General features: G+C 31.7%; 1 protein-coding gene across 1 annotated transcript; it reads left to right on the forward strand.

The window, feature by feature from the left end:
* The first annotated feature begins 4,246 nt into the window (after positions 1-4,246).
* Positions 4,247-10,944, forward strand: LOC134255500 (leucine-rich repeat transmembrane protein FLRT3-like). The gene is made up of 4 exons (XM_062738031.1): positions 4,247-4,290; positions 4,415-4,486; positions 4,674-4,745; positions 10,300-10,944. The coding sequence occupies exons 1-4, from the start codon at positions 4,247-4,249 to the stop codon at positions 10,646-10,648; spliced, it is 537 nt and encodes a 178-aa protein (XP_062594015.1). The 3' UTR covers positions 10,649-10,944.
* The last annotated feature ends 1,119 nt before the right edge of the window (positions 10,945-12,063 follow it).

Genomic DNA, 12,063 nt, shown 5'->3' on the forward strand with positions numbered 1-12,063 from the left:
TACTTGCCATGGAACAAAGACACGTTACTTCGCTTTCAATTGTTAAAATTTTGTTAAAGATAAATATCGTATGTTGTACAATTTTGTAAAAAGATAATCTTGTATTTTATTCTCATGCTTAAAATATTGAGGAATTGAATTTGTTCAGCACTAAAATATACCGATAAAAATGTCTAAGTTATGTAGATATATAGGCTTGATGCAGAACAATTTGTCGGACTACAATAAAAGTCATACGTGAAAATTCATATTTTCAGAGTATACTAAAATTGTTATATAAGTCAATGGTACCGGATGACATTCTAACTGTGCAATATAAACATTTGATACACAGTTACCTACATGTAAATGTATTTAAATAATCAGTTTAATTGATATTCAGCTGTATCAAAGAGAACAATACAATATATGTTTAAATGGTGTATGATGCATGGGCCTCATCCCCTGAAAATCCAAAGAATCTAATATACGTATACACGCTGCCACCGGAGGAACTTTCTTTAGATTTATTCTCAGCATCATTTTGTAATAGATCATTATGCATTTGTACAATCGGTAATCCTCGGCTGACTCCGCTTCACGCCATTCAAACAGGTTCGAGCCATCCGAGGAGCTCCGAGTGATATCCAAAAAAAAGAGAGAGAGAAGAAAAGAAAGAAAGAAAAAAGAGTTATAGTCACGAATTAGTGATGATTATAGGATATTAAAATCATATGCAGTAAACAGACACATAGAAAAAAAACTTCATTCGTTATAAAAGTACGTTATTTTACGGTATGATATTTAAAAAAGGAGTCATCACACAATATCATTAAGAACATGCACGAGCGTAAATAATCATTAATTTCACAATCGCAGTGTAATTTGAGATAGGTCTACGGCAACATCAACAAAGAGGTTGCACAACTTTAAAAATAAGAAATTCTTTTAATCTTCTGCAATTACATATACCATACAGTGTATGAGAAAGAAAACGGAACTATTGAGATACTGTTTGAAAAACAAAATAAGAATCTTTACCACCACTTGATGATGATGTGAATAACAAGACAATTAATGATCCGGCACTTAATTGATCAAATATAGAGAGGGAGAGGGGTGCATGTGCCATTGTATTTCCAAAGTGCCTATTGTCAAAATAAAAAAGAAATTAATAGTAAATTAATGCGTAAATAGATACTAAATACGAAAAAGAACAAGCAAAATCGAAACAAAAAAAGAAATTTATTAAAAAGAAAAAAAAATAAAGGAAATCAAGAGAGAGAATAACGAAAAAATCTTTGAATTAATTCTTGAAAAGCTTCCCTTTCCGTAGTAATATGAAACGAACATAAGCACCCCCCCCCCCCAAAAAAAAAGTGCGCGCGCGAGGATGTGTGGGGGTTGGGATTGGGGAGGAGGAGGGTGGATAATTAAATCATTTAATTATACAATATTGTTCAAGATTATAAGCTCAACTCAAAATGTCTGGAACTACTGTATTTGTCTTAAATTAAATTAGTAAACTTCAAATAAGAAAATATTTGAAGTCATCGGTCTTAATTTTCGACTTGAAGCTAACAACATCAGTTTAACCCAAATTAACATGTTTAGTTTTAATTTATTTCAATAAATCAATCGCCAGTCTTATCAGCTTCGGGCTCTTTGGACTGAAAGAAAACAGCACTGTGACACTGAACTCAAGTTGCCGAATGCATCTATAGGCCAAAATAACAAACATTTGTCATTAAGTTTAAGAAGGAATCCGGACTTGATAACGATCTCAACATACATAACGACATACGAGGTTTCTACTTTCACTTTCATATCAGTACATAACAAAACGAAAACAAATTCAAGTTTTAAAAAGTAGTAATGCCTTTAGCCTAACCTGTAATGTCATTATGTTTACATTTATTCAGAAACAAATTTTATCCAAACTTACTTACAGATCACAAACGTTAGGTTTACGAGATGCATTGATTTAACAATTACATGCATGATGCAAGTGATAAGAGTATATAGCGATAGAGAGTTCATACGCACCTGTAACAATAAAATTAAATAATGAAATTATATTTAAACAATATGAATCAAAAGTCTTTAAAATATTATTGTTAGGAGATCACTTGCCTTTTCCAAACACCCAACACGTCTGCTGCAGCAGTGACGTCAAAATTGACGTATATTTTCATCCGATAAAAGACAAAACCGGCCCGGAGAAAAATACGGAATTATTTTAATTTTACTTAGCCAAACCCAAAAGATTTAAAATAAAAAGCAAATTAATTTATTCTTTATATATTTTGTCTGGGAAATGCATTATAACAGAAAAAAAAAATTGTGAAAGGTTTTTTTTTCAGAAGGAAAGGGGGGGGGGGAACAAAGTAGAACTTTACATATAATTAATCATTAACAAATTCTTTCGAATTAATGTACATTTAAATTCATCTTTTGATATATATAATTGAAATTGCAATTTTACTTCAGTATAACAAGGAAAGATAAGTGAATACTGTTTCATATGATTCTCATATGATCACCGTTTCATATGATTCTCATATGATCACAGTCAAAACATTCGTATGAATTTTACCTGAGTATAACAAGGACAAATTAGTGAACATTGTTTCATATGATTCTCATATGTTCAGTTTCATATGATTCTCATATGATTATTGTCAGAATATTCATATGATTCTCATATGCAGGATCTTTCATATGAGAATCATATGTATATTACTTCATATGATTCACATATGTATGATCATATGATTCTCATATGATTGGCCACATATGATTCTCATATGATTGTATATACATATGATTCTCATATGATCCACATATGATCCTCATATGAAAGGCAATACATATGTGGATCATATGTGGCTAAATTGCCTATGTACAAACCATTAGGAATTAACTACATTTTCCTGTAAATTGTCACATATAGCTTTATATATGCACCGATAGTTCCTTAAGGTCATTATTTGTATTTTTCGTAATGTATGTGATTATCCTTATAAAGAATACATTCAAACAAAGGTATTTGTATCTTTTTCTCTGATTTGATTAATTTGTATGGTATTTTGATAAATTTACAAGGGAAAGTAGACTTACGGATGGAAAAAATAAATTATATTGGAGGGATCGAAATGATGGTATAAGGACCTTCATGATACCTGAAACCAACATAATATATCTTAAATTATTGAAGAGTACATAAAATTAATTTACGGATTCAACGGAAAGTCAGAGATGTGAAATTCAGACGGACGAATATGTACATAAAAATATAGATATAAATGCTATTGCATTGTCAGTCTAGTAATAGTTATTAATGTTATCAATGATTTTCTTTATTCAAATTTAAAAAAAAAAGAGCGATATAGAATTACAAATACTTGCATTGAAATTCATTCTTCAAAATATATTTCAGGATTTTAGCATCCAACAGTATAACCACAATAGAAGACCATGCATTCAGAGGTTTGAATAAAATACGGGAAATGTAAGTTTGTTATTTTTAAATATAAGAATATGAATCCTCTAAACTATAATATCCTGTGTTGCGATTTATTCAATTATTTGAAAAAATAAGAGAGACTGTCAATGAATTATTGTTTTCCGGGGGGGGGGGGATATCAATTTCCCCACTATAAACATTTCAGTTATTCATCTCCTTAATGATTTGACAAGATAAGTGACATTTTAAGCTCATTATTCAAAATATATTTTTGGAATATAAGTCTTTCATACTATAATATCCTATGCCTTCATTCTTTATTGACGATTGGTGGTATTTAAAGTGTAAATATTTATTTAAATTAAATAGAGTGCTCTTCACTTTTACTTTTATGTTTCATTTCGATTATTTTCTTCCAGTTATCTGCAGAACAACAAAATAAATACAATTAAGGACAACCTTTTTAATGGTTTGACGAGCTTAAATATCTTGTAAGTATATTTTTTCTAAGACTCCTTAACCATATATATTTTTGGAGTCTCTATCCACCACGGTATTACATTTTGCGTCTTAAATTCGAATCAACAATGTAAAGAAAAATATAATTTTCGTTCGGTTTTCTAATAAATAATGTATACAACTTGAGTAAGGAACAATGTGATACATAAAAATATGTAAAGTGTACTCCATTACAATACACTAAGATATTAGGAGATAACATACAATACTTGGGCTCAAGAGTCCAATAAAACAATACACTTCAGGATCAAATTAATCATTGACCTATATATAACATCAGAGATGAGATCAGATGCCATGGAGGAGATAGCATCCCCTGTCAACCGGTTATATTCACCGGCTCACTGCTTTTCATGATAATGATTTTTTCAAAGATTGAATTATAGTTGTAATGAATTTTCAGGGTGACAAATACCTATACTTGACTTTCAACCTTCAAATTTCTTTCAGAAATCTACACAATAACAATATATCCACAATAGAGGATAATGCATTCAGGGATTTGACAAACATAAATAGACTGTAAGTTCGTTTTCGTTCGCAATATCAATTGTAAAAAAAAATTACAATTGTGAAGAAAGGAAGAGAAAATAATAACGATTTCATAATGGAATCAGAACTGAAAATACACTTTAATTCCTTTCTTAAATCCTGAAATTAATTGTATACGTAAGGAAGTAAACATTCAATCGTTCATATTTTCTTTCAGACGTCTTGATAACAACAGGATATCCTCCATAAAAAACATCACAATAAGCGGGTTGACAAATCTACGAGAACTGTAAGTATCTAAGAATAAAGTGACATGAATTAGAACAACCTGGTTATTAAAAATATTTCAGAGGATATAAGGAGTGTTAAAGATTGGACGAAAATTATATTACCCACATATTTTATTTCAATATTCTTTTTAAAAATATCTCTCATAAGAACTACGAATGTTATAATCGTCGTTATAATCGAACTATAGTGGAGTTACTCGAATATTCCTTTATAACCCTCATTTATATGTAATTTATCTCAAACGTGTGATACTACCAATGAAAAAATGCCTATAATTTATCCACAGTAGGTGTCTAATTAAAGCACTTTCGGTTTTTCGACAATCCCTCGCTTCAAGATTTTAATTTAACAACAATATGAATCGTAAAAATTCTTGTCAATAAATACTGATAATGAACAAAACTCTTGTTCTAAAAAATAATGAAAGTTAACCAAAAAAAATGCTATAAGCAAGAAAACAGATAGGTTAACGTGAGTGTATACGTCGTGCAAAGACAGAATCAACTTCCACCTCCCCCCGTAAATTCGTTTTTGTAAGAAACTCTTTACAGTTTTTGTGGCACGCAGAGAAGGTCACTATTAACAATGCTTTCTTACATTAGACTGAATACATTATAACTCACCATTGAACTACAAATAGTGTAAATTGTGTGATTAATTGTATCATTTAATATTTGCTTTATCAAACGTGTTAAAATAGTGTATATTTGCTCGGCAAGACTCTCGTGTATATTCCATTTTAACTATGTGAAGCAAATATCAAAATCACACGATCTAGATATCCTTTCTATACTCAACAAAAAAAGTTCATATTCAGATTAAACATCACAAGATGAAATTACACCATTCAGTCGACGCCATGGTAACTGAATGCCCGCTGAATGGTCACTGAAAGGTCACTGAAAAGATCCTTTCCCGTGACTTTTCCGTGATCATTCCGTTACCATTCAGTCGACTGAATGGCAGGTACATTTTTTTTTTAATTTTACGTGTTTTGTTAAATTGTTATCATTTTTTAATTATATAAATAAATAATTGTTAAAACATATTTTTAAAGTTTATAACAATTTTAAGTTATACCAGGGAGTATACGACATATCTGATTTAAAAAATAAATACAAGATCAAGTGTAGATTTACAGGATATTTGCTATATTTCTACGTTCAATTCAAATTTTTCGCCGAATTTGACCTTATATATCCCCTCGTTTCTATGGTTAAATTGACTTTAAACTGTGTGTGATATTTAATTCCGAGCCAGAAATAAATCGATTATTTTTTTAAAATCTTGGATATCTATGAAACGCGAATGATTTAAATTGTATAATTTAATTACAAGAGTCTTTTCAATATTTAAAGTATCAGAAGAAATAGAAATTAAGATCCTTTTTATTTTAGTTTGTCCGAACGTATATTAAATACTTGAAATACAATTGAACATCTAAGTTTAACTTTGATTACCAGTTTTATTTAGGTACATTTATTACGATAATAAAACAAAAACACAGTTTAGATAGGATAAAAAATTTAGGCAAAATATTTTAAAGAAAAAATACTGATTAAAAATAAATAAGCCAGTGAAAAAAAATCGCTGAATTGATATTAAAATGTGTACTAAAGGATAACAGAAAGGTAGCTGAAAAATGACAGAAAGACGACGGAAAGGTCACTGAAAGTCAACGGAAAGGTCACTGAAAGTTGACGGAAAGGTCACTGAAAGATAACTGAAATTTGTATGCTGGATGGTGTCTGAAAGGTATCTGAAATATGACTGAAAGGCAACTGAAAGGTCACTGAAATGTACCTGACATTCAGTGACTGAATGGCAACTGAAAAGTCACTGAAAGCCGCCTTTCAGTTTTAACTGAAAGGTTTCGTTTCTTCCTGTGCATGATAATCAGTTTAAACATTAATTTTCAAAAATGATTTTAGAGTGCGTTGTGATAAAAATTAAATATGTCCCTTGTTCCAAATTGACAACAAGTTGATGTCATTGACGTTGCCTCCAAATTATAGAAACATACTTCTTTACCAATCCATATGTCCTTTGACACCTCGATCTCAGCGCTAGTGGATTTTTAATGTTGGGACGTCATGCACAAATACCAGCTTCTCTCACTTAGTCTTTTACGAACAATTTGTGCATTTTATGCTAATTGAGCAGTTTGTACAGCAGTTCTGAGTCGATTGCCTAGGTGTTGGGGGAGGATATGACGGTCCTTTCTGGGTTTGGTAACCCGCAAACAGCCAGTTCTAAATCTGTCATCTGTGTTCCTCAACATCAACATTACAATCAAAGCAAAAAATATGGATTTTATAGTAGGATTTATTGTTTCTCTAAATACAAAACTTCAATGAAGAACCCCGATTAACAAAAAATCATGCAAAACAATACTTTCATAAACATTATTAATCAAGGGAAATAATTACACAGGTAGGTTAAGGTTACAAACAAATATTTTACTTGCATGCCTATATGCTATGACGTCATAATAAGCTATATGACGTTAGATTTAGAGATAACATTTTCTTAAAATCGATATCTAAGATTGATTTGAGGTCGTAAAAAGGAACCAAAATATTCAGAGGAATAATATCAACGGAATTTTGTCGTTCCTGGGCCTCTGTAGTTATCACGGGGGTTACATACCAAACCCGTGACGTCATAACTGTTCATCATGCAGTAGCAGAGTGAAAGTGAAAAATAACGAAAATTGATGTAAACCAACACAAGAAATCGGAGTTTAAAAGCCTTTAGAATGAATATCATGTGTGATTCTTTTGGAAATAAAGCGTATGAATGAGGTATGGTAATATAATTCTGCAATTTCTTCGTAAGATTAAAGCAGGGAGGGTGTTTACTTGCCGATCAGCCTTTCCTCGGTCGTTCGAAACAAAAAAGATGCAAAAGTTCAACACAACACCGCATACCTTGATACTTAATTTTTAGCTCACCTCAACGAAGTTGGGGGGAGCTTATGTGATACCCTCGGCGTCGGCGTCGGCGTCGGTGTCGGCGTCGGCGTCGGCGTCCCGGGTTAAGGTTAAGTTTTTTGGAGCAGTTTTCTTTTTAAGTACTTCTATGTCCTATATTGATTAGACATGCATGGAAGATGTTGCTAGTGAGTTTCATTGTACCAGTCAAAGTTTCAGATGCTGAAATTTCAGCAAAGGAATGACCAGGTTAATGTTTTTGGTGCAGGTTAACATTTTTGGTGCAGTTTTTGGTGTAGGTCTCATTTCCGAGTAACTATAAGCCCTATGTTGACCAAACTTACATGGATGATACATCTTAGGATGCATACTACAAAAAGCCTTGCTTCGGATGCTGAATCTGACCTACATTTTCCGGTTGAGTGAACAGGTTAAAGTTTTTGGTGAAGGTTTCATTTCGAAGATACTTTGAGCCCTATGATGACCAAACTTGCATGGCTGATACATCTTAGGATGTATTCTACTAGACTTGCTTCGGATGCTGAATCTGACCTACATTTTCCGGTTGAGTGAACAGGTTAAAGTTTTTGGTGAGGGTTTCATTTCCAAGTTACTATGAGACATATAACGACCAAACTTACATGGATGATACATCTTAGGATGCATACTACCAGCCTTGCTTCGGATGCTGAATCTGACCTACATTTTCTGGTTGAGTGAACAGGTTAAAGTTTTTGGTGAAGGTTTCATTTCGAAGATACTTTTATGATGACCAAACTTGCATGGATGATACATTCTTAGGATGTATTCAACTAGACTTGTTTCGGATGCTGAATCTGACCTACATTTTCCGGTTGAGTGAACAGGTTAAAGTTTTTGGTGAGGGTTTCATTTCCAAGTTACTATGAGACATATAATGACCAAACTTACATGGATGATACATCTTAGGATGCATACTACCAGCCTTGCTTCGGATGCTGAATCTGACCTACATTTTCCGGTTGAGTGAACAGGTTAAAAGTTTTTGGTGAAGGTTTCATTTCGAAGATACTTTGAGCCCTATAATGACCAAACTTGCATGGATGGTACATCTTAGGATGTATTCTACTAGACTTGCTTCGGATGCTGAATCTGATCTACATTTTCCGGTTGAGTGAACAGGTTAAAGTTTTTGGTGCAGGTTTCATTTCCAAGTTACTATGAGACATATAATGACCAAACTTACATGGATGATACATCTTAGGATGCATACTACCAGCCTTGTTTCGGATGCTGAATCTGACCTACATTTTCCGGTTGAGTGAACAGGTTAAAGTTTTTGGTGAAAGTTTCATTTTCAAGGTACAGTGTACTATGAACCGTATAATGACTAAATTGCATGGATGGTACATCTTAGGATGCATACTACCAGACTTACTTCGGATGCTGAATCTGACCTACATTTTCTGGATTAGTGGAAAGGTTAATTTTTTATACAGGTTTCATTTGCAAGTAACTTTAAGCCCTATGTTGACCAAACTTACATGGATGATACATCTTAGGATGCACACAAATGGACTTGCTTCAGATGCTGAATTCGACATACATTTTCCAGATAATAGACCTTGTAAAAGTTATGGGTGCAAGTCTATCACCAAGAAACTATAAGGCTTATATAAACCAGTTGCTTAAATGATGCATCAAGGGATGAAAACTCTCAATCTTGCTTCAGATGCTGGATTTTAATTACATTTTCATGATGAAGAACTAGTTTTTAGTTTTTATATAGGTCTATTCCAAAGTATCAAAATTGCATAAATTTTGCATTTTTGGATGTACACTTTTTGTTGGTTAATTGTGTGACTTAATTAGCCTTACTTAAAGACAACACACGTTGAGGTGAGCTCTGTAATCTTGATTACCTATTTTTGTTTCTATCTAAAGTTCTTTTTCTTTTGTTTTTGGAAAGTGCTGCTAGAATCGAATGGTTTACGGGAATTGAAGGATTATTTTCGATGTTATGAACAAATTAAAATGTAAAAGTTTTGGGAAGGTTTCGTCCAAAATTGTTGAATAATTATTTCTATAAGAAGACAGTATGATTCTAGCAGCGCTTTTCAAGGTACAGAGATGTTTTAACATAACTATTAATATAAATTAGAACTTATTATCCCCGGGGTAGTGTTAAACTTTTCACTTTTTTATTAAGGCATATTTTCTTATTATAGACGTCACGTGGTGACGTCGTAGTGAAGTGCCTCCTGTAGTATAAGTTCCATTGAAGTCTATAGAATAATTATTACATAATTATAGTTAAAGTTTTATCCTTGACTTTTCCGATTTATTAGTGTTGTATAATTATAAAAAAGTGTTAATTCGCCGAATTCTGATCCATGTGCTGCCTTAACAAACCCGCATAAACAATTGGGGTTTAAAAGTCCCTAGTGTACTTTAAATAGGTTAGGGGTATTTAATGATAATTTTTTTTCCATATATATATACTTTTTTCAAAATTTCTTTGATGACTTAAAATTCTGCGGGTTTTTTTTAGTATATATGTAACGTATTGTTCAACAATTTTTAAAAGGCTGAATAGTATTTAGGAATTAAAATGCATTATTTTTTTTCTATTTTATCCAGGAGAATACAGGATAATCCTTTTCACTGCGATTGCGAGTTAATAGGCCTGGTCGATTTCCTAAAATCTGGACGTGTCACCGTGTCTGGAGATCCACGTTGCTTCACTCCTGAGAACTTAAACGGGGCTTCACTGGTCAGTCTATCAGCTGCAAACTTGACCTGTCCGGACACGACAACTATGGACACCACAACAATGGACACCACATCAATGGACACCACAACTATGGACACCACAACTATGGACACCACAACTGATGAAACCAATTCTTCACCTTTGAAAGAAGGGAACGTTCTGGTTATAGTATACCTGTTTTTATGTTTGCTTGTTAAATCCATGATGGACTTTTAGAATACAGGAAAAAAATAAATACAGATATTGAATTCAAAACAATTCGAAAGAAAATGCTAAAAATGACTTAAAATTAATGAAAACAGTGGAAAAACTATTTATTCCATTGAAATATTAGTGAATTTCCTGGATATACTAATATTTCCCGGGAAATAGTGGGAAATAGGAGAGAGCAAGACATAACTATAAAGTCTATCATATTTGGTTGGGTATAGATCTGTAGGACATTAAAGGATAAGATTACAACCTGGTATAACTGTTTTTGATTTTAAAATTAGGTTAATCCTTTAGTTTTTTTTTAAATTGAAACCAGTACAGTTTACTGAGATTCCACTATTATTTCTTTATGCTCGGTTCAGATTATTCTATAAAGGTCAATAAATAACTTAAACCTAAAGATACTATGTTGACTATTGTTATGTACCTTGAAAAGGATCTAGGAATTAAGTGTAGAATTTAGTATAAATATCAAAACCAAAGAGGAAACTTTTCAGACCTACCATTATAGTTCAAAAAGAACATAAAACCGTCCATTTTTTTGAAAAAAAAGACTTTTTGTTATAACATACTAATGGGTTATAACAAATCATTATGTTTTTGGATTAATAAGTAATACACGAAATAATTTTTATCACTGAAATTAAATGTTGATCAAAAACTTCATTTTTGTTCTTGAAATACAATAGGGGTAACATGTTCTGCTGTGTAATGTTTATGGGAAAGTGATCTGGAGTATTGATATATGATGAATATTAGATAATACATAGACATACTCAGTTTTATTTATCTATATGTTTATTTAACTACTAAGCTTTTTATAGTATTAGGTGAATATAAAGAATTAACTTTGTATTTCCAATATAGCTTAGGTTAGAGATTTTTTTTTTAGTATTTCCTGGTATACCCCGGCCAATTCTGGTACTAAGGTTTTAAGGTTATCGTATGAGGTATTAATACATGATATACCGTTTTATTTGTAATTCGTTATGGAATAATAGCTCCTTACACATATTGTAAAATTTATCGAAACTGCAATGTATAATTGACAGTTATCATAATCATAATTATCACATATGTGTAATGTAATTGTTGTCATATTGTCATAAATATGAAATAAGAATGTCAAGTAAATGGTAATACCATTTTATTTATAATAAAATAGTTATTTATCATAATAGAATTGATAATATTATATATTTTCTGTCGTCCTCTGTCATTTTATTTTCTATTAAACAAAAAACATAGTCTTTGTGAGTTTTTCCTCTTTGTTTTCTTAGATTCTGTGATTCACGTAGATTTTCGGTTTTTTTATGAGCTTAATGTTCATTTCATCTGTCAGACGCATTTGCTTCATTTTTGGATATTTTACTTGAAGAAGACGTTACAAATTAATGACATTTCTATTAAATTGAAAA

This window comes from Saccostrea cucullata, unplaced genomic scaffold (assembly GCF_032062105.1).
Source record: "Saccostrea cucullata isolate Sc308-1 unplaced genomic scaffold, CSIRO_AGI_Scuc_v1 ctg3434, whole genome shotgun sequence".
NCBI lineage: Eukaryota > Metazoa > Mollusca > Bivalvia > Ostreida > Ostreidae > Saccostrea > Saccostrea cuccullata.